At 34.7% G+C, this 24,447-nt stretch overlaps 1 protein-coding gene across 4 annotated transcripts in view; it reads right to left on the bottom strand.

The window, feature by feature from the left end:
- Positions 1 to 24,447, bottom strand: part of ARAP2 (ArfGAP with RhoGAP domain, ankyrin repeat and PH domain 2) — a 117,878-nt gene that overhangs the window by 15,975 nt on the left and 77,456 nt on the right. For 3 of the 4 annotated variants that reach the window (XM_059845034.1, XM_059845035.1, XM_059845036.1), the window contains 9 exons: positions 21,640 to 21,803; positions 20,034 to 20,246; positions 18,301 to 18,406; positions 16,324 to 16,471; positions 15,549 to 15,617; positions 13,273 to 13,347; positions 12,131 to 12,248; positions 7,558 to 7,686; positions 1,835 to 1,974 (listed from right to left, as the gene is read on the bottom strand). In XM_059845034.1, coding sequence (XP_059701017.1) covers positions 1,835 to 1,974; positions 7,558 to 7,686; positions 12,131 to 12,248; positions 13,273 to 13,347; positions 15,549 to 15,617; positions 16,324 to 16,471; positions 18,301 to 18,406; positions 20,034 to 20,246; positions 21,640 to 21,803 — 1,162 coding nt within the window. Of the gene's footprint in view, positions 1 to 1,834; positions 1,975 to 4,625; positions 4,730 to 7,557; positions 7,687 to 12,130; positions 12,249 to 13,272; positions 13,348 to 15,548; positions 15,618 to 16,323; positions 16,472 to 18,300; positions 18,407 to 20,033; positions 20,247 to 21,639; positions 21,804 to 24,447 lie in introns of those variants that run through there. The other variant, XM_059845037.1, reaches the window with a different exon arrangement.

The raw sequence follows: 24,447 nt of genomic DNA, 5'->3' as shown, positions 1-24,447 counted from the left end.
GTAGAAAAAACTGCACCTAAAAACTAAACAAATGTTATAATCCCAGTACACAAAGCTACTCCCTAGTGTTTACTGTCCCTGGATTCTCAATTTCCCATTCTGTAGCTTTCAATTTCTAACACTTCAGTGTGGGAAAAAAGAGACACTTAAGAGAACTTAAGAAAATAACAAAACACACAACAGTTTTATGGTTGGTATTCTTGTGCAACTTCCTGCTCAAAAAGAAGGGTACTGCCAGGATGAAAAAATACCCCTGCAGAACATAGTTATAACTTAAACAACTGCATACTTCTCACAATAATGCACCTTAAGGGAGCCATTTCTTTGTCTGTGAGCTTATCTCTTAGCAACAGAACATTAAAGGGGTAAATTATTTCAGTCAATTAGCACAATATAGCAATTTAGAATACAGTATTCATGGAAACTTTCAATGTTTTTGATAATTGCTCTTGAACAAGAGAAACACTGAACAGAATGAATCTCCACCTGCATATACAAATTTAATTTGCTATTAATGAGAATTTATAAATTAATTAGCACATGTGGCCTTATTAACTACAATTTTCCATCTGCAATGTCAAGCGTTACTACTATTCATTCCTAAATATGACTAAAATGAAACCAAGATTATTCATGGTAGATTAATATCTCTCAAAAAATGTAAAACAAACTCAGATACTATTTGATCAGAATGGTATTGCCATTTGCATTAAAAAAAAATAATTTAAAAATAAGTGTTCAAAGCGCCTCCTGAGTTGGGGAATTCAATTTTTTATAAATTAGAATGGCTTAAAAGAGGAGATTATGAAGTGGTAAAACAATCCTGTCATAAATTCTCTCCGAGATACTAATTAAGGTTTTATGGGCATATTAATTTATTCTCACATATGTGCCAATTTGAGTTTTAGCACTAAATTGTAAGACACTATTTGTGACATTCTGGGGTCATTCTAATTAAGATTGTATCCACAGCTTCACAGGAAGACACAGTGCATTAGCTTACATGAGCAAAAGATATGTCTTAAAAAAAAGTACTTTAGGAGGGTCAGCAATATACATCTATATTTTTTGGATGGGAAAAAAAGAGTGGTCAGCAAAAATAAAAGCACTTGAAACTTTGATTTTTTTAAACAAAAAATTATTGGAACTAAAATATAGTTCTTTATTAATATCATTTGGCCTTATACTTAAATACAAGCTGCATACACTCAAACCCACTGTTTTGAGAAAACTCCCATGAAATATTTAAAACTGAATCCTTCCTGCTATTAATCATGACTAAATTCAGTTCTATGGAATTCTGAGGTATACATAACCTAATTATCCATACTAGTTTTTAGAGGACTGAGAATACATCTGAAAAATGTTGTTGGGAAGCGGGGAAATATTTTCCTAGTGTATTGAGAGTTATTGTTTCCTATAATCTCTTCTCTCATGAGACGTGCATGTATAAGAACCCTGTTGTTTGAATTTTTAAGGGCTTTGTGTGAAATACCAAGAAAAAAATGGCATGCACTCCTTTAAGCTCCATATTAATTTTGCAGATTTCTACAGCAGGTTTCAAATAATTTAATGTCAGCACAAAGCACCCAAACATTATTCTATTTTTAATTTTTAAAGCTTAGAGTAATGCATAACTACAATGGTTAAATGACAAACCCACACAAACTCCTTCTACTAAGACACCTGTGAAACAGCAAGACAAAAATCTTAGATGTTAACCCCAGATTCTAGAAGTTGCCATTTCATATGAGAAATGTTGTTCTTTTCTTTTTCAAACAAAACAGAAAAGAAAGCTTAAAGCCAAGTTTGTTGGAGAGTTTGTCTGCTGTACCTTCATATCCTTATACAGAAGCAAGTTTCCTTCCCGTAACACAAAGTAACGCTCTTGAAATTTGTTTCCAGACAGTAGTTTTGATGGCTCTTCCTTGCACTTCAGATTGCCTGCTTTCACACTACCTTTCTCATTTTTCTCTACCAAGAAAGAAAAAAGCATTTTTTTAGAGGATTTTATAACAATTGAAGCTCCTAGTTTTTAAGTATTACTGCATATCAAAAAACTAAAATTACATTGGTAAAATTGATTTTGTATTATGCTATATATATACATATAAATAATTATATTAATTATATAAATACAGACACATAAATATACACTCAATATTACATTTTAATACATATTGCACATTAATGTATTCTACATTCATACATTCTACATTCATTCTTAAATATACACACCATTATTATTTTAATTACTGGTGGGAAAAAAGTCTTCTCTGGTTCACTTGCATGATAACATGCAAAGAATCTACCAACAAACTTTAATTCAAAGAATGTTTTCAGCATATAATATGTAGTTAAAACCAAGAGTATGACATTGATACTTTTAATCTCTGTGCTTGAGAGGCAAAACATTTCAATAAAGATCAGATTTTGTCATAAGTCTGTCTGGATTTTTTTGTTCATGTTAAAATACACAAAAACCCACCTATATTTGGCAAAATTAATAAAAAACTCAAGCAAAATAACACCTCCCACACAAACCCAAACAGTAACTTTGCAGTCAGCTTTATAAAGCATTTAATTTTATACTGAGAAAGTTTTTATTTAAAAAAAAAAAAAGGCACCAGAGATATCAAGGGCTTTCAGTGTTAAAGACCAGATTTTTCAGTGCATTCTCAGCAATTTAAAATCCTAAATAAAATAATGCAAAGAAGTATTACTAGTATATATAAACTACTGCACCACCATTTCTAGGTATTTTTAGGTTTCCTATTCTGCTCAATATCCATATATTGTTCCACTCCTTTGTCAGCTTTTCCCTGTAAGTACCCTTTCCCAGCAAAAACTTCTGGACAATAATTACAGCCAGTGCTATGCTGCTTTGACTCATGCACATAAAATTAAACTCAAACCAAAATGGCACTTTAATAGTTAAAGTGAGGAAAAACAAAGGAAAATACAGTAATTCCTACTGTCTTTATGACAGAACAGAGAATTCAATAGAATTTTGAAGTATTCTTTTCTCCTTGAGGTAAACAGTGCTAGAAGCAGACTGCAGACATGAGAAGAGAGCAGGTAGGCAGATGTAGCCTTCTCCTCCATTCCACTCAATATCTTTTCACCTTGAACAGAGAGCCAGATTAACAGGGCTAATAATTAGCCCCAAACACTACAAGCCTACTACTTATGCCATATATTGGCTTTCACCACCTATTATTTTATCTAAGTGCAGCTACCTCCTGTAAGTCATTCATTTTTTTAGGACATACTGAACCAAGTTGTTTAGGAATCACAGAATGATGCCACTAGCTTTTGTACTATATTACTTTCAGGATAAGAAATAAACCTCTGATGTAAAAGGGGTGTAATGTGCATTGAAAATCTCATTCTTACACAAGTACTCAATTGGCTTTTTTCATTAAAATTCCACTTAGACTTTGAACATATGATATCAAAACTATTATTAAGAAGCAGTACATGATAAAATAGCAAAAAATAGGAATCTAAATCCAGAATCATTACATTTTAACAATTAAAATCAAAAATTTGTTAGAAGTCCTCAGTTGTAAGTGCAAATATACGTGCACAGTTAAAAAAACCTGATTATCTTTTTGCCAATAAGAATATTTCACGTTCAGAATAGAATATAAATCCTTATCCACTCAATCATAACCAATTTTTTCTATTTTTTTTTTAACTATACAAAATGAGAGTAGCAGAGTACTTAATGAGAGTAGCAGGATACTTCCACATCTTTACCAAGATGGAAGATTTTATATTTCTGCACACAGCTTCCAACATGACAAAAACTCATTCTACACTTCACAGCAATCCTATGGCAGCAAATCTGCCAAACACTTGATACTTACAAAGATATTAGAATAACCTGAAGGAGGAAAAAAAAAATTCGCTAAACTGATGATATTCCATATACATTAGAAGCCAGCATTTCATTAAATAAACCTGAGACAATAGGGATGTGTCCCAATCAGAATGTATTTTTCAGACACGAACTTTACCAAACATGATAAAATTGCTAGAGCTTTGCAACTAGGAAGTAGGTACACTTAATCCATGGAGGATCGATCCACCTATGGTTTAGAAGCTTGCATTTCAAAGAATATCTCTGAATAAAAGCCCCTGTTCTCAGAAATCAATACTTACACTCAAATTATACAACATTGTACTGGAAAAATTTCAAGGACCTATATACACAGAATTTATAGTAAATTTAACAAATAAATAGTATCTGGTTTTCCAACAAATAAAACTTTAATATGAGAAATTTTTAGATAAGGAGAAGAAAATGGGTCTTGAAATAGAATTAAGCTGTCCTTGAGTATCTCTTATACCAAAATGCAATGCACATCTTGCCCTACTGAGTAACACTTGAAAGAATGCTCCTACAACAAGCATGAAAAGCTATGGAATTAATTGTTAGGAACAAGCAACTAAAAACTGTAATAAAATAGAAAACTCACTACAAATTTGCTGAAACATACCAATACAAATAAACTATTTTTTCCTTGAAAAGGAAAGTTGGTTTCTATACAGGAGAAAACATACATCTAGACCTCAGTGTAAGGCTTGGATCAGAACAGTCTGAGTTGGGAGGGACTCACCAGGACTCCAGAATCCAACTCTTGGGTGAACACCCTATACAGGGATCAAACCCACAATCTTGGTGTTATTAGCAACCTGCTCTGAGCAACTGATCTCATCTCAGCTGTGGAACATGAGAAAATAGTTTAAAATGGACAAGATGAGAATAAGTATCAAAATCAAGAACGTACTATGTATAAGGAACATGGGAAAAGTTGCACTGACAGAGAAGACTATGCTAAGTTGCCAAAATGAAATGAGGCTGAAAGAGCTGTTCCTTATGCTCACTATTGAGCCAACATTATTTCAAACAACATCATAGACTCAGGAAGAAAAAGGAGACAAGTGCTGAGAATGAAAATCTCTCGAGCAATATTAACAGAAAAAAAAGTCTGGAATATAATAATTAGTCTTTAAGATTATTTCATAAATCAGGGGAGCAAGGAATATTCATGGAATTAAATTATAAACATTAAAAGATCATAGTCCTACTAATTTTACTGCTAAGAAGGAGGACATCCATCCACCCAGTTGCCCACTTGTGAATCCACTTTTAAAAAACATACTTCAAATCATAGTGGTTGGACCTCTAGCCCTAGCCCTATTATTCTGTGAAAAGGAGTTATCCACATATAGAGTGTAGGGAGACAGAAAAGATTGAGGTCTCCCCTTCCTCCTTTAAGCTGGAGTTATTTCTTGTGCACTTTTGAGATGGAGAGCCCCACCATAACCATAAGTGCCTTGTACACTGGGAACATCCCTTCCCCAATAACATTGTTCGATATATTTTCTCATTCTGACACTATGTAGTGATGGATTCACAAGATTACTCTGCCACACGGAGTTTGCAGACATCAACACTGTAAATCTACAATATGGCAGAAATTTTCCTCTTCAAACCACTGAGAAAACCAACATAATTTATTTGGTAAGGGTTTAATTATTTTAAAACAAACATTAAAAAATCAATAACTGTAAACAGTCAAAAGACTGTGTGTCTACAGTAACATCACACTGAATGGAACTGATGAAAACAATTACTGTAATAAACTGGGGGAATAAATGGATGCAAAATCTAGGAGAGAGGAAGGAGTGCAAATAGAAGCAGATCTTTACTACATTACTGACACTAGCCTAATCTTTATGTGTTTCTTAGAGCAGTGAGTCACACAAATCCTTATGACCCATTCCCTCTTCTGATCTCAACACATACCTAGTGAGGTGATGGGAGTTCATATATCAAGCTTTTAATGAAGTAGGCCATTTCTCTCCATTCATGATCTGCTATCACACATTCATTGACAGTGAAACCCAACCATAAAAGTCATGAACAGCACACTTGTTCAGGTTCATTCACATTTGTGAAATATGCTTTCACAGGAATAAAGCATGGTGGAAGAAGGCCATTACTTTCAGAAGAATAAGCACAATATGATAAATTTTACTTCTTGAAATCAAGACGAGATATATAGAATGAAAAGATTAACATTTCCGTGTATGAGAAAGAGAGGAAAAGATCGATATATTTGATTGAGTCATTAGATAAAATAAGATGATTAAACCAGGCATCATGTGTTACCATCACACATTACACAGTGATAGCACACAGAATTTCAACTGCTTGAAAACAGGATGTAATGTTTGAACTCCCTAACCTCCACCTCTCGCAATGCAGATAACACATATTACACAGGAGACTTAAAACCAGGTATTATGTGGGAAAAAAATAGAGTGGGGCAATGTGCAAACTGTATATTTTCACTATATACTTGATCTGTATTTTAAGTGTCAGCTCCCTTTGAAAGGCCACACAGCCTCCAAATTATTCAGTTGCTGGAGTATGTCATTCAAATGAGTATGTCACCTGGGATGGGGCAACCCTGGATGCCTCTGGACAGACTGGGGAATGAGATGTTGGAAAGCAGTGCCACAGAAAGGGACCTGGGGGTTCTGGTCAACAGAAAGCTGAATGTGAGTCAGCAGCCAGGTGGGCCAACCCTATCCTGGGGGGCATCAGGCACAGCATTGCCAGCTGGGCAAGGGAGGGGATTGTCCTGCTCTGCTCTGGGGCAGCCTCACCTCAAGTGCTGGGGGCAGTTTTGGGCACCACAATAAAAGAAGGCTATAAAGCTATAAGGGAGTGTCCAAAGGAGGGCAACAAAGATGGTGAAGGGCCTTGAGGGGAAGCCCTCAAGTATAAAGAGTGGCTGAGGTCACTTGGTCTGTTCAGCCTGAAGGAGACTGAGGGGAGACCTAATAGCAGTCAAAAACTTCCTTGTGAGGGGAAGCAGAGGGGCAGACACTGATCTCTTCTCTGTGGTGACCAGTGTCAAGATAACTCTGACCAGTGTCAGAATGATCTGAAGCTCTACAAGGGAAGTTCAGGTTGGATATCAGGAAAGCTTCCCCCAGAGGGTGGTTGAGCAATGGAAAAGGCTCCCCAGGGAAGTGGTCACAGCACAAGCCTGAGAGTTCAAGAAGTGTCTGAACAATGCTCTCAGGCACAGGTGTTATTCCTGGGGCTGTCCTGTGTAAGGCAAGGAGCTGGACTTTGATGATCCTTCTGTGTTCCTTCCAACTCGGAATATTCTGATTCTGTGAAATTAACTTTGTAGTTTGAAGGCATCAAATTAGATAATAGAAATTTTTATTAGCATACCATAGTTATATAAATACATTCCCACAGTATGACCTAGATAAGAGCAGTTTCAAGCTTCACAGCAGAAGTTCACAAAGTGTGAACTGACTGCAGAATTTCTGTACACTTTTATATTTCAATGGGAGAGCTTATAGTTTGTAGAAACAAACATCCATAATCTCTGTGTTTCCACAGGGAGTCACCACAGTACAGTAGCAGTAATTCAGTTGTTCTGGGACACTTTGCTCCACTGAAAACAATTGCCATCCTCATATTTCCATGTAAAATAACTAAATTAAAAAAAAAATACATACCATTGTAGAGATTCACCATGTCTGCTGTTAGAAATCTCTTTATTATTAGATATGCAGTGCCAGGCTCTGGTAGTGAACTCCAGTGAAGAACTTGTTCTAGTACATTCTCTGTATAATGCAGAGGGCGTTCTGAAAAATGCCAAAGAAACAAAACACAAAAAACCAGAATTAAAATAAAAGAGAAAACCCAACAATATTGGAGGCCCTCACAAGGTACATTTGTTTGTAAACAACAAGGTCTCATTGACTTTGAACTATAGAAGAAAAATACTGCTTTCAAAATAAGAGAATTAGGCACTTTACTGACAATACTTTGGCTGGCAGTGTGTGCACAGGTAATGAATATAAAACTAAAAAAACAGTAGCCAAACATTCATTGACTCTTTTGTAATGTTAAATTTTTAATGTAAAGACACCAAAGCACTGCTTTCAAACTAAATACAAAAGTTAGGACCAATTACAGGACATGCCTAAATATGATCAAACAGAACTGAGACCTTCAACTATACTGTGTCTTATTGGCCTATGCTCGGTATGAAAATGAAACATCATAGCTACCAAATCTCTGCATTCAAAGAACCAAAGAATTTGTAGTGATCACACTGAAAAAAAAATGCCTCCAACTGGTATGGATTATACTGTTATTGATCAAAGCAGACTGAAACCAACTCCTGGTTTCATTAGATTCTTTTTACTAGAGGGGAAAAGCATGTGGTCTTACTAGATCGTCTCCCTGTTGCAGTGGCTAGGAAGTATCCAAACTTGCACCTGTGTATTTCAATCTTGGACAAAAAGTACAGCAAGATTAAACTACCACTGAAGGCATGACTAGACTGTATGTGTGCACTGCAAAACTTCAGATGCTCAAACACACATTTTTTGATAGGCATCATCCATCCTAGAAGAGAAACTCTGAGACCTAGCACAGAATTGAAAAACTGCAGTGATAAGAAAGCCAGCCAGTACTCCATACAAACCCCAGTTCACCTACCAAATGAAGGCAGAAAAGATCTTGCAAATCGCCTCTAAATCTGCATTACCAGATCCAGCAGAAATCTGAGTGTCACATGAACACATGAGCACAGCCTGATGCAACACTGATGTGAGTGGGAGACGACACACATCCCTGAAGGCATTCTCCTGCTCAGAAGTAAGCATCTGCTTTAATTCATGAACCCACAAAAGCCTTCACAATGGCTTTTTGGGTTCAAATGTCATGTTATCTCCAAAGAGGGATTTTTCCAATAGATCTGTGCTCCCATTTGCATACCAATTTATGTGGGTCAGGTCTTGAGAAGAGCTGGGTATGGCTCCTGAAAAGTCACACCTCTATGACACTGTCATGTTGGGTCACACAGTCTAGCCATGTCCCTTGAGTACTGAAGGGCAAAGTATGCAGCCATAATATCATTTTTCATTCCTGCTATGGTAGATGAATATGAAATGTCAACAGCTGCTTTGGGACTCTCCAGCACTACAGTCTAGCAGAAGGCATTTTCTAGAACACCTGAAAACTAGAGCCTCAGAAAGCAGCAGCCACAAATAAAACACTTTTGTGACAGAAAAAAACACTGCTATTTCAGGATACAAAACTACCTATGCTACCTGTAGAGCTGTGATACCTCCCATATAAAGATTTACTTATCCAGACATGACACCAAAGCAGCCTAACAAGAATATCATTCTGTAGATAGCAGTTCAACCCCTACTTTATTAACACTACTTCTTCTGACCCTTTTGTTTTAAATGGTCAAACTTCTGAATTATTGGGAAAAGTTGGACTCTGACGTGATAAAGCTTAAACACTTGATGCCTTTGTACAAGAGAGAAAATGCACTTAAGGGAGAAGAACTTTGGCAAATCACCACATCTTCCTAGAACACCAGCACTCCCACAGTAAACACCTACTGTTTTATTTATAGTAACATTTAAGACCATCTGTCATCATGGATTACATGGTACATAAATCATCATGCTGAAAACTATTAGCTATTTTACTGGTAACACACCTCATTTACAAACTATCCATCAATCACTTATTATTAAAAAAAAATTATGCACACCCTATTTTGTAAAAGCATATGGTATTAAATATTTTGCATTAGGCTTGATAAAATCATCAATTATTGCAACTTTTCTATATGCAAATAATTTAGCTGATTTTTTAATACTGCAATTCTAGTATTTTGAACAACAAGGAGTCAACACATACATTCAATTACCCTTTCTTTCACTTAGGTCATCATATGCTGGTAAATATTCTAAACCAGTCATTTGAACCTTAAACAACATTAACTATTAGTAGAAACTGACTTTCTGTAAAATATGATTGTAATTTTCTTGCTTTCTCAGGGTTTTTTTCCTGACAGTGTGTATTAAACTTAAAATTAAAAAAATTTAGGGTTGAGTGTAACAAGCAAAATACCACCATGCACTGGACAGGCAGCAGACCACACCAGGAAAAAAATGTAGATAATTATTTTTATCAGAAAGACACCACGATTTCTGATGTACATTTGAAACAAATATGCAAACTTTTTTTCTGTCATTAAGTGTCACTATCTGAACTAATCTGTAAATGCATCATGGTGTTTGTCAAATGACACTAGTACAATCAACTTGCAGGAGCAAAGACTCAAGTAGTCTTTTAGTTCTTCAGTGTCACATTTGGACCAAATATTTTCTAGAACTAATTTTGTCTGTGCTCTTGCCCTCTGCAAACCTGTTAGGTTCAGCCACAGGATTACAGGAGTCTACCTGACTGTCTCTTAACTACAAAATTTTTTTTATTTTGAAACAGTAATTCACTTTTTCTGATGCACTGATTCTTCCAGAAAGGGATCCTTGAAGAACACATTTCAGCAACACAGTCTCTACTGACAGGAGTCAGGTGATGAATTAGGACTTAATTTAGTTTGGTTTTTGGTTGGTTGTTTTGGATTTAAAACACTGCTGTGACATTTCAGTTTGTTTTGGAAACTCTTCTTTCAGAAGGATATATTCTAATGTCCTGCCCATATCTATTGTATTATGTAGGGCCTCTAGTGTCTCAGCTTAGTTTTGTTTGTCTTCCATAGTCATTAGTTCAGACAACATTGAAATACCCCACTAAAACATTAGTTGTTGCAGGTAAATACCTGAAAAAGCTGTTGTGGGGTCTCTCTCTTTATTTACTTTAATGTTCTCTTGGACATATCTAGTTTAGTTTTCACGTTCCTGTGTCATATATCAAGTTTAAGAAAATAAAATTCTTTTTTTTTTCCATTATTCAGTCTAAAGAAATATTATTTGCACTGCACTTGTAGGAATTATCAGGACTTTTCTAAAGATTAGAGATGCTAGCATTCTTTGTCAGTTGTCACCCACATCTATGAACCTGGAAACAAACTCTGTATTAAACCTCTATACAGCATCACCAGCAGACTGTAAGATGTGAAGAGGGCTCAGGATAATTGATTTTCAGCTGAAAGGGAGAATACACTTCCATCCTAGTTTTTATACTGCCAGGCTCAAGACTGAGGATGTAGGTAATATTAGTAAAACTGAAAGAATTATTGTAAGCACATCTGAAAATCAAATAAAACAAAACTAACAAAAAATATTAGAACAATATTTAGCAATCTTATTTTTTTCCACTTTCTTAATTTTTTTTCTTGACTTGAAAACAGGTATCTTCACTATAGAAATAAACAAGTTCACAGTCCTCCTCTTTAACATGAAAATAGTTAAGATCAGCAACTTACTAGGAAATGCAAATAGATGTTGCATATTTCTGTCTCCATATATTCTTCAAAAATTCCCTAAGATTACCTTAGGGAATATTAGTCAAAATATGTTTTAATTACCAAAATCCCTACTACTTTACATTATTTTAGTTAGCTGTAACAATAAAATTCTCCAGCATTTTAAACATGCTCCAGCATTTAGAAAGTAACACCAATGTTAAAGCCTCTTTACCATTCATGAATATTGTGGCCATGTGACATTTACTTTTGTTGGCAGCAGAACCATATTTCAAACAAATTTTTCCAGATTCTGCTACATACACCATAATGCCACTTGCCAAAAACACACTTTAAAGCATGTGAAGAGATACATACTTTATGCCTCCTTTTTTCACCTACGTACAATAAATGTTTGAATTAGTAAAATAGAAAAGTTCCTTTCTCCTAAGTATGACATGTACTTTCTCATTTAATTTTTTGGAAAGCATTATTGCTTATAAAATCAAGTGCTGACATTCTTATGAAAATAGGGTTTTCCTCTGTGACTTACTGGTAAGAACTACTTTTCTATAGCTGATGATTAATGAACTGCAAAACACTGTAATATAAAGGACACCTTCTCAGCACCTATATATATAAGTAGTTTAAAACAATTCATGACATCATTTCTGGCAAAGTGAAGAAAGAAATCATGGAGATGCCACAACAACCAAATAGAAAACATTGGCATGAAGGCTATTTTTTGTTTGCTTCCATGAAGTCTTTAACTAAACTTTTGATGATATTAAGTACTGAAAAACTAAAATAATAAAAGCTGATTGACATGCATACATTTAAGTGTCACTAACCTAATTCTCCATTTTCAAGTACTTCAAAAGCAGCCCAGATATCATCTTTGCTGGGAATAATGTTTTTGATTCCTAAAACATCATTAGTTAATTCCTCTGCTTCCATCAAAGGTGATACCTGTAATATAAATTGAGTCAGTTTATAATATATTTCAATTACTTATTTCTGATACATTCTTTCAAAGTCTGCCTCCCTGCAATTTCCCTAAAGGAAAAAAAAAAAAAAAAAGGAAAAAAAAAATTGAGCTGGAAACCCATAAAATATCCATCAGATTTCAGCAAGCTTTCCTTATTCTGTTCCATGAGACTGAAGTTATATTTTTAAGATGACAATTAACTTGGTAGCTTTAAATTCGTTTTCTCTACCTCAGAAAAATTTGGGTGAAAAAAAAAAAAAAGCTTTGATGTAATTTCCTGGGTGTGGGAAGATAAATATTAGCGAAGCACCATTTTTTTAATCTTAGTGATGCATAATCCTATTTTAAAAAGCATTTTTATGTGTATATTTCCATCTATGTATATAACATACCCCATATATGTACAAAAAAAAAGTGTTTGAGAGTCATATGCTGAGCAGAACAAAAAGGAAACAAAACCAGAAAGGTGTAATAAAAAATTACAGAACACTACTACATGGAGAGGCAGGTGTTTAAATACACTATTAAACAGAAAGCTCAAAAATCTCTATTCTAGTTAGTAACAAGCTTTGGTTTCTTAACACTCAAAGAAAGAAGAAAGCCACAGACAAAAAGAAAGGAGGAATGTCATTTTAATGGTCTTAACTACTAAAAAGAACCGACATTCATTGTGTATTTGTTAATGCTCTTGGGTGTTGCACATGTAGAGTTGGGAGAATTTACAGTGTTGCATACTACAGCAAAACTAAAGCAGGACATCTCCACTTTAAAATTGTATAATTTTCCTTAAAATTCTTCTCAAAAAATCAAAAATGCATAATAATCAGTCTTTACGTAATTAAGGCAACACAACAAATTCTAAAACAAAATATTTAAAAGAACAGTGATAAACATAAATTCATACTTTCATTGTGTACTTAGACAAAAACATATATTTAAATAAATGCAATATACTTCAAGAAAAAGTGCTTCATAAAAACTACTGAATCATTTTTATACACTAACCCTGATTATAATACTGCAGTCTGGCTCCTTTCTTTCCACATAAACGTCAATAAGCAAATCTCCAGCCTGGGAAACCTAAAAAGAAAGAATTAAAAAATTTGATTGCTAAAAATAAACATTTTAATCAAGGAGAATACCATTATTTAACTAGCGTAAGGAAAAAACAACCGATTTGGGAGAAAAATCCAAACCATAAATAAATCCACCAAATCACATCAAACAAAAATTAATATTAATTTAAAAATATACATCCAAGAGCAGGAAAACTAAGGGCAACATGGCATAAGTGAAAATTTTAAATTTACATTTAAGACTACAAAGTCTAAGACATGGGTGTATCACAGTATCTTAAACTGCCAGACTGGCAACTCTGCTTTGGAGATTAGTCAGGTTCACTTCAGAATCAAAACAGATAAATAGAATTTAAAACAATCAAAAAGGACTGTAACCCCAAAATGACTTAGTTAAAAGTGAGATGAAAAATTACAAATAACGGACTATTTCAGCCACACAGCCGTATGAACATATCTAGAAAATAAAAATTCATTGCTACAAATAGTGTATTTATGATTCTTAATCACAATGAAAACTTGTCATTACCTAATTAAAGAAGGAATTAAAACAAATGCTCCTGATATAAACCTCTGTTAAATACAGCTCTTCAAATTTGTTGGAGAAAAGGCTAGACTTTGCCCACAAAGCTAATGTGGAATAATCAGATAAAGCAAATTTATGACATGTATAAATTTCATATGCTCAAGACTAACAAATGTTATTTAAGAATGTCTAACAACAAAAAACTCAGAAAGAAATTAGAAAGGCATTAAATCCAACACTTTATGATCATGACAAAAAATATGATTTATGAGAAGGGATATGTAGTATTTTCCATTGTAACTAGGTTTGCTCATCTGTGGCAATAAAATTGTTTTCATGGATGAGAAATTACTTTATTTTTCTAAAGTTAAAAATGTCTTACATTTTTTCTGCTCTAATTCCCTTTTAGTATAGTCATAAGCACCTTCAAAAGATTGCAATTCATCTCAGTCCAGTACCAAAAAAATATTTCCTATAAAATAAGTGATGATCAGAGCACAGGAAGAACAATTAAGGAAGAAACAGGGACTCACCAGAAGGTGTACCATTCTATTAATAGGCAAATATAAAGAATTAATAATCAAATTATCAATAAGATAACAATTTGTGTCTTCATTTTTGAGAATGGTATTGATAGTGATGCTACTTATTTATATACTACTACAAACGGAGAAAAAGTTTAGGAAAATATATATTCACATATATATATAAACAGTTGAGCTTTGGGATACATTTTGACCAATTTACAGAAGCTAAGATTACATTTCTATAGAAAAATAACTGGCAGTGTGAATTTTAAAGAACATTCGCATTCTGAAAAACAGCAACTTTTAAGTTAGTTGAGTCTTTGAGAATAGAAAACTAATGGAAACATTTGTGAGGAAAAGCATTACAAAGCTACTTTGAAGAAAGCTGCTTAATTATAGTGGCACAGACTCAAAAAGGCTCATTTAGTTATAAAATTTGCTTTTCAGATGATATTACAGAAAAAGGTTGGAAATAAGAATGAAGCTGACACATGATTTCCACTGGGCTCACATAAACAACCGTATGGAGAGAAAATGTGATTTAAATTACTGCAACAGCTGGCATAAGTATATGGTGGACAGAAAATGAAAAGCGACTAATGAAGTGCCACCTGGAACAGAACTTCAGTGACATTTCAGACATGTGAACTTTGAGTAATTCAGCAGAAATTCAGTTCAGTTGTTCTCTGAACATTCTGCATAACCAGAGATAATAGTACTGTGGCAACCTATATATTCCAAAGTATTAAGTATCTACATCACTGATTTTCCCACAAATATGCACACATTTTGATGCAATGATGTCAAACTATCAGTTGTTAAATGTAAAGAATTCTTACAACTCTTAATTGTAGCTGCTTGAGGCCTAAGTTGCCAATTACCCACGAGGGTTACATGACTACAGCGCTGCTGTTACATCACTCAATTGCACATCATTAGTTTTAACCCTAACTGGACGCCTGTGGCAAATTGCTGTGGAGAACTGATGAGGGGAACAAGAAGGGGAGCTGAGCACCTGGTTCAAGCATGACTTAGCAACTGTGCAGTGCCTGGGGTGATGATGTCTCAATGACAAACAGAAGAGCAGCCTCACCTATGTACAGAGATGTTATGGCCTCACTCCCTTTTATCCATGCCTAACTGGACACTTACCTGAGTGTCTTTCCATTTTGTAATAAAACTGTTCTCTATGTCCATTTGTTTGACTTGGTCTTCATTTATCTGTGTAAATAAATAATTTTGGAGTGATTAATAATATTTATGGTAACAATTGCTAATACCGCCAATCATGTTCTCATAGAAGCAGGTCTGCAAAATATTCCATCAGTCAGAAACAGCTCTTCATTGATGGGACTCATTATTATGAACTTCATGGAATACATATTGAAACAGAGAGGAATCAATGAAAAACTGCAGAACAATGTTATAGTGGCACAGTCAACTCCAAATCAAAATGGCTAATATGAATTGCTGCTAGTAGTAGCTTTTCTATCCAATTTGATTTAACGTTATTTCTGGGTCTAAGGAACAAAACAAATTGTAATCACAGCTCAGAGACTAAGAACACAAAATCCTTCTATGCTTCAGTTCAGATCCGGCCTATAAAATATGATTAGAAGCACTATTTTTAATAGTCATAATAATAAAATTTTCCTCAATTTAGTAAGCTTTTGACTGCAAGGCGAATGAGCATCATTTTGGAAAACAGTAGCTCACAGCCTGCTATAAAGAGTCTTTCCTACACAGGTTAAACTACCTGGGAAATAAAATTAAAAGCAGGACAAGAAAAAACATCCACTGAATTAGAGTTCAAAAACCCTATAAATCCTCAGATCACTGGACTAGTAGGAGAACCATTTTAAAGCAGATTTTTATATTTTTGAATCTCTAACATCTGAGCAGTTAGGATACATATAAAGATACGTACATGAAAAAGTTGCACATAATTTTTAATTAGATCTTCAATTACATTGACTTCTTCACTGGTTTGGCCTTTAGTTTGAAATAAGCATGAAGAAAACACCACGGCTAAATTGTGAGGGTTCATTTGGTTAATTTCAGAACACTTCTGCACCCTGTTGAAGGAAAAATGAACATATTTAGATAGTTTCATTGCTCCTTTGATTGTCTGAGGCTCCTTTAGAGAATATGGAGAGCACTTACAAAAGGGAACTACATAAAATGCAATGAAAACAGGTACTATTACTTATTTAATAATTTTTATACTCATTATTTCTCATTACAGAAATGAAAACTTTCTAACTGCATTTCAAGTGATACCAAAACTACTAAGAATAGAAAAACAGAATAGAATACCTGAGTTAGAAGGGACCAATAACAATCCTCTAGTCCAAGTGATGGATCGCTTAAAGGCTGACCAAAACCTAAAGCATGTGCAGTGCTATGGGCACTGTCCAACTGCACTGACAGGCTTGGGTCATCCACCATCCCTCTAAAAAGCCTGTTACAATATCTGACCATCCTTTTAGTAAGAAATCCTTCCTTATGACAAGTTGGTTCTTCTCTGGATGCAGTTTTGAATCATTTCCATGCATCCTACCACTGGACACCAGGAAGAAGAGATCAGCACCTCCCTCTCCCCTTCTCCTCCTCAGGAAGCTGCACAAAGCAATAAGGTCACCCCTCAGCCTCCTTTTCTCTGAAGTAGAAAAGCCCAGAGTCCTCAGCCACTCCCCCACAGGTGATTCCTTCCAGCCCTTTCACCAGCATTGCTGCCTTCCTCTGGATGCATTCAAACACCTTAACATCCTTTAACTGCAGACCCCAGAACTGCACAGAGCACCCCAGGTGAGGCCAAACCAATGCCAAACACAGTTTCACTGTATTATGTAATGTAAGTATATCCTACAAACTTGAGATCAAAGATCAAACAAAATGTGGAAAGAAATTAGGTCCTTCTTAGTTCCTATCCCTACAGTAAAGTTTTCCTATCAGTTCTGTTGTTCACATAACATGTCCTCTTTTAGAGGCAAGCACTTTAAACTACTACATTAAATGCATGAATTCTTATTACTTTCAGAACAGATGCAACATCATATTAATATCTCTAACTGGACATGCTTAGAAACTTCTTAAACACAATATTTAGTACAATCTTTATCCAAATAATGGCATCAATGAATTTCATAATCACATAAATATTTTTAAATTACACTGGCTATGTACCTGGCTATGTCCCATAGTTTCTGAATACAACATCCTGTAAAGAGAAGTTTCTGCACATTCTATACTCACTGCAATTCACCAAAAATATAATTTGACTTGTTCAATAGATGATATAACACAGACCAGTACTATTAAACCACGACACCTCAGAATCATCCCGTTACACATTTTCTACATTTTATTTGACCTAGGAATAAGTCATGACCTTTGATGTTAAAACAAGTTTGTATTTTGGATATCCTCTACTTCTACCTCAGTTGTAAAATGACCACTGATGAAAAACAGGAAGGGTAGGAAATTCTCAAAGTTAATATGTGCGAAACAGATGGCAGAGAAGGACATTTTCACTGGAAAAAATATTTTAATTTCAAGAACCATTTGCAACAATCCTCTGGAAGACTAGTAGACTGGAGTAAAATGAAATTGCATAAAGAAGCCACATCAAAAATTACCCTACTTGGACACATACACTGGCAGCCCTCTCTCTTTGTAAGGCACTTCCAATCCATTGATTTTTATAGATACCTACTGCTAAAAATACAACCAAAGAAATAACACATTATCAATTAAAGGAGTTCAAATGCAATTAATTGCTGCAACTAGATAAGCTTTTGTGTGATTACTGGTGAATGAAACAAGCTACATTTCATATATTGTAGAGTTATACTGAGAACACATTTTAATAATTTCTCTGCTGCAATGCTTTATTTGCAATGACCTGTAAAGATGTTCAATTAAAGCAGCCAAAGTTGCTCTATTGACTGGTGGAAGACTTCGAATAAAAGCTCTGTACTTCCTCACACGTTCTTTTTCATTCTGTGTATCTGCCAGAAAATAATAATTGTTGAGCATTAATAACAATGCACACTAAAAACCAACAGCATTTCTCATTAACTATATCAGCAGCATCTAGACTTTGAAAATTACTATTTACCAAATCAACCTCTTCTTCAAAAAGGCAATGCTGAAAATATACTATTAAAAAAGCCTACTATTGTACACCAGGTCAGGGAAACACCAATAAAGAGGGACAGTTCTATATTCAAGCACCATTTGTCACTGTTTAAGACTAAAGCCCAGAACAGCAATTGCATTTTCTCTCAAAGCATATTCAATCTGTAGTTTGTGCATGTACATGAGTGAGTGCAACCGCGTATGCACAAGTGCAAATGTACTTCTAAGAGTTCCCAGCAATGAGAAAGGAAAAGACCTTTTCATATTTTAAATATTTACTGGAAAAGTGTCTGAAGGTACAAAGCAGTTAAGGATCTAAGCATATATATAAGATTGATTAGAGGAGAGCAGGGAGAAAGGGCTGGTAAATAAGTTACATACAGCTGAACAATGCCAAGGACATTGGCAGGAATTCCAGTTTTGGGAATGACATTATCTGAAACACAACCACATCTCTCCACCTTAAGTCTGCCTCCCTGTGCTGCCGCCTTATGCTCAGGGCATATACAAGTTAATGTAGACTGTATTTACTTAATTAGCTTTTCCCTCTCAGTCCCTTGCTTCTCTCAAGTTTATGAAAAGGAAGCACAGAAATCTTCTGGCTTATTGATGGTGCCCTCTACTAACTACTGACTGTGTTTTGGTTTCTTTGGTAATTGGAAGAAAAAATAAATAATAAAACAACAGTTTAAAGGCCTTTTACTCCATTTTCTTAAATGTTTTAGTCTTCTTAGAAGTACCTTCTGTATCACTTAACAGCACAGGATTTTCTGTTGTAAAGCTGAAGTAGAATTTTAGCCATGTGTACAGATCAGGAAGGGGAATCATCATAACACTGTAAAATTAAAAGAGCTGACAAATCTAAACTGCCTCAGAACTTCTGTTTTCTGATGCAATTAACCATGTGGTAAGTGAATAAACTCTTAATACTTTTTCTTCTAGTTTTTGAAATTGAGTTTAAAGGTTGAAAATGTGTAATATTGATAATATTTTAATTTCCTGAAACTCTAGTGGCTCATATTAAAGCAACATCCATATATTTGAACTTAAATAAAATCAAAGAGGAATATGCTTTTAAAACCTTTTTATAAAGACAAAACGTGCCACACAGAAATATGCCTATGTGACTCCTATGCATTAAGATAGAAACTAATGTTCTGTCAGCATTTCCCATGCATCTCCTACTGCTGTGCTTGCAATTTTATAGCACAGTTTGGCAGGGAAACCACTTCTTTCTTGCAGTTTGCAAATATTGCAATATAGAAACTAACATTTTAAAAGAACCTTATAAAAATCATCTCTGATTAACATGTGTCAATTGCAGCCATGGCCCAAATATTTTTTTTTCCTCACTACATTGTTTTGCCAGTAATGAAATAAACATAGGTTGACACAGGGCAAGTAAATTACCAAGCCCCTCAAACTTGATACTGAAAATGTACAGGTTATATACTGAAATATAACCTTTATTGTATGGAATGCTATTGAATACTTTACCTAATGCAGAGATCCAGAATGGATAAAGTTCTTTAGTGAGAAGTGCATCATCTATTTGAGAAAGAAAACTTTTCAGTACATCTGTCACATCTTCGAGCTGATGTTTTCCTGCTCTCAGTTTAACACTTCTTGCATCTTTTTTGAAGCTTTCCAGCAGTTCAGCCACATTGGAAGAATCACCATTCTTAAGATAGATTTGCTTGCTACCTAAACCTAAGGCACAAAAATACAGGAGAGAAAAATAAATGATTGTAAAATTAAGTATTCTTTCAAAAATTCAAGACATCATTACATGAAAATGATATGTGGCTGCCAAACAATTATATAGGGTTGCATATCCTAACAGTATCTTTCTGACCTTTTACTCATACTCCCTTTCTTAGTGAAAACACTGCCAAGTCTTCTTATACCCAACTAGACTTCTTTGCAAAAATACTCATCATAACAGTAAGCAAGCCTGGGATCACTATTTCAAGAGTATTCTACAGGCATTTCAAATCCCCAAATCTCTTCAGGGCTTCCTAAAACAGTACTTTCGAAAGGCACAGTAAAGAGAAGAAGCTTTGATGATAGCTATTATATTGCACATAAAACACAGCTGTTTTCCTGAGAAAACTCCTTTTATTTTATTACTCTATGGATGAACTCATCTTAAGACTCAAAGTATTACTGCATTCATCCAACCTGAAATATTTCATTCTTAAAAGCCTCAAGTTAGTAGAAAATACCCTTTTTTCTGATTTTTCTGATGTTCTGGAAGAACATCAGTCAGCTACTATTCTTATATGTAAAAAACCCCCCACTAAAGTAAAATTAAAAAGGAAACATATAGTTTAAAATGAAGTCATGACTACCTTCAATCACTGAATATGTTATTGAAGTCAAAACTTTTGTTTTTTAAAATTTGAGTTCTATTGCTAATAACTAAAAATAATTTAGCAAAGGCTTTTTTCTTTACTTTTAGGCACTAGGTGTAACCCCAATACAACTATTTACAATACAGCAGTGTTGCTCTATCCAAAGGTTATTTAGTCAAACTTTCAATGACTCAAATAGAAATTAGGTGCTCTCTTATTGACAGAGGTTACAGACACATTCATACCAAAGACAGATTTGTACAGGGTTGATATGCCTTTAGCAATCTCACAAGAAAACTCATGAATTTGCAGTAGTAAAAGGACACAAACATCATCTGCATATAACCTAATGCCATGGAAAGTTAGTTTTGACCAACTAATCCTTAGGTTATTTCACTGAAAAAACAGCAGCCTAAGACTGAATTCAGCTCCACAGTTAATGCCAGCTTCCAAGATGGTTCAGACCACAGCTTCTCCAGTTTTGCAGAGTTTATTTTCTGGGCTGAGTTGTCTGCAGTGGGGCAGTGGACCCTGAGGCTGAGTTTCATAAGGCAAACAATGCAACAATTAAAAGAGAAAAGCGTCCATAAAGGGCACTTACCAAGCTGTATTTCCCCAAAATGGCCATTCTCAGCTGTGTGGTAGTATATTGCACCATCTCATTAAAGAATGTCAAGGCTAATGAGGGGCATTTTACTTTAAGTAATATATAAACTGATCTTAGCTTGAATAAAATCCACTCTACTTACCATACTGTGTAACAAACGCTATGCAGCTGTTCACTATAATAGGAACATCATTTTTGCTGAGCTGCTGATCTTGTAGTGCATTACCATCTGTACCTGCTGCTTTTTCAATTGCAGTATACCAGACCATGAAATCCAGCTTTGTATGGCCATGGATGTATAGCGTTCTGAAAATTACAAAAATATTTTGAGTTCAGGAAAGAAATGAAAAACTGATGTTATTGCACCATGGCAACAAAGCAGATGTTCAGAAAATAAAAAATATATATATACTTGGAGTGAGACATCAAGGCACCTTTCACCACATAAAGCTGTGATGGTGGTCTATTGTTACAGCATCTTTCTTTTTTTCCAAATTCATTTGTATTACTAGTGCCATAAAAAATGAAAGAAGATCCACAAACACTGTCACAAGCCTTTGAAAGAACCTGCCAACACTTTAATTACTCTTCTTCAGTCTCACTCCTACATTATGCATTCATACATCCAAGCCATGGCTAAGAAGGAAACAAATTTAGAGACAACCTTCAACACTGAAAAAAGCTTTCCTTCTTTAGTATTCACACCCCAAAGCACCCCAGACACACACCAACCTCTTCTAGAGAGTAGCTGAGACATACTAACTTCCCTGCTTACACAAGTATCAAAATCATCATCCACTACCACAAAGCTAAGGAACATATATGAAAAAGCTACGAGTTGAGGTGGAATAAGTTAATGGAACACTTTGCCTGTATCTCAAAGCCCAGCCTTGTTCTGACTCTTTTATTTAAGCATGCTACAGTAATTTCCTGTGTGCCACCTTGACAAACTAGCTTCTAAGAGAAAATATCAAAATTGAAAAGTTTAAGGGGGCATATTCAACCATAATGCATGTGTGTAATAAACAGCTCTTTAAGGTGTTAAAATAGTGAGCAAACTTTTGTACATACGTTGTCTTATCTCCCACTAAAGACATGTAAGGGATCAATTTTCTCTAATGACCATTTATTTGCTAATTCAGATAAGTCAAAATGTTCTACTGCACTTCTATAAAAACAGTTTCATCTAAACAAAAAATATACTAATTTTGATTATTTCATTTTTGGAGGCGGGAAGCATTTTATGTGATGAGGGAATAGTTAATTTCATTTCTTTTTGTTAATATCTTTCAATTTTGCTTTTATAAAGGTTTTCATTCTAGCACTCCTGTCTTGGTAGGAAATGGGGATGCAGTCAATGTATTACATACACTGCCAGGATCCAAACTTTTCTCAGGATCCCCATATAGACCGAGCCTTACAGCAGCAGAGTAGATGACATTAAAATATTTCATCCCATTGAACCACGTTGTTAGGAAGTCTTTACTTCAAAAGTCATGTTAACTCCCACATATGCCTGAATAGTAGAAACACAGCCTCTCTCATCCACTGAGAAAAAAAAATTTCAAAAACCTCTCCAGTTTTTGCAGCAAAATGAGTGAGCCTAATTCAGTGCTGTCCAAAGTTTCCTTAAGACTTGTCAAAACAGGTAGTTCTCAATCAATGCCTTCCAAAGAATACATCACCACATTTTCTGGTATTGCTACTGCCATACATATATAAGGAAAGTAAAAGGTTAGGAGTAGAAAAAAGTTTGACAGTGCAAGATACTCTACTCATTTCCTACTATTATTCACAGACCAGAAGAGGTTAGGACAATGATTTATAAAAGATTTATGGTGCTTTCAAACACAAGAAATGTACATATATATGCATTTTACAAGGTGTTTATTTACCCTGGAGAACAGCAGGACTCATATGATGGTATTATGCAAAAGGATAAATGGAAGTCTCAACAGATTATTTTTTATCCAAAGAATTATGATATATACAGGAAGCACATACTGTAAAGTGAAAATATTATTACTTCTAAACAAGAAAAGGGCAACTCTGCTGCATATCAATGAATTGATACCAGGGGAGGAAAGAAAAAATACCGTACTGAACTTCAAAGGTCACATGAACTTATCAGCACTTTTCATAGAGATACGAAAGTCTAATCATGTGCCTGTCAATCAATTGTTGTGATATATGAAATACCTAAACTGTGTGGAAAAGATCACCTTGTATTTTATGGATCTTTCCATCTTCCCCTCAATGCATCACATTAGAAAAAAGATTTCAGAAGTACAAAGTGATGATGTTCTCATTGTTTTCTAAAATTTGAGAAGCTGTTGAGCTCAATTCAGTTACAGAGGAAGAGGCCACCTAATAATTAGCCACATTAATAATTAATGTGGTATTTGTTTAAGTTGTAGTCCCAAGGGACCAAAACAGGCATGAAAGAGAAATTGCTGCTAAGAACTATAAATATGAAAATCATATTGCTATCATGGAACCTGGATTGTTCATAGAAGGCCACTAATTAATTTTGAACAAATTACACTTTCCCAGTCAAAAATCTCCAGAGTGGCAGCATCAAAAAGTAAGATAAATCAGAGATACATTTTCACTACAATACCACAAGAGGAAAGAAGGGACAAAAAAAAAAATATAACTAGTGCCAGACACATTTCAGAACTCAGCCAATTCCCCATGGAAGTGGCTTAAAAAGCTCATCTCAAACCTCAATAATTTTTGGCTGAGAGAGAACACACCTAGAATAAATTTAAATCAAAAAAAGGTAAAACAATTTAAAAATAACATGCATAAAACTTCTTCTCAGTTCAGTCCTTCCGGACAATTTTAACATTATTTTTTTCCCTAAATGGAAATGATTTTTTTTATCTGCTTGAACCTGGAAGTAATTAAAAGGAAAGGGAAAATAATTTCCAGCAGAAGAGCAGAACTT

This window comes from Haemorhous mexicanus, chromosome 4 (assembly GCF_027477595.1).
Source record: "Haemorhous mexicanus isolate bHaeMex1 chromosome 4, bHaeMex1.pri, whole genome shotgun sequence".
Lineage (NCBI taxonomy): Eukaryota > Metazoa > Chordata > Aves > Passeriformes > Fringillidae > Haemorhous > Haemorhous mexicanus.
This window is presented reverse-complemented; position numbering and strand designations above follow the sequence as displayed.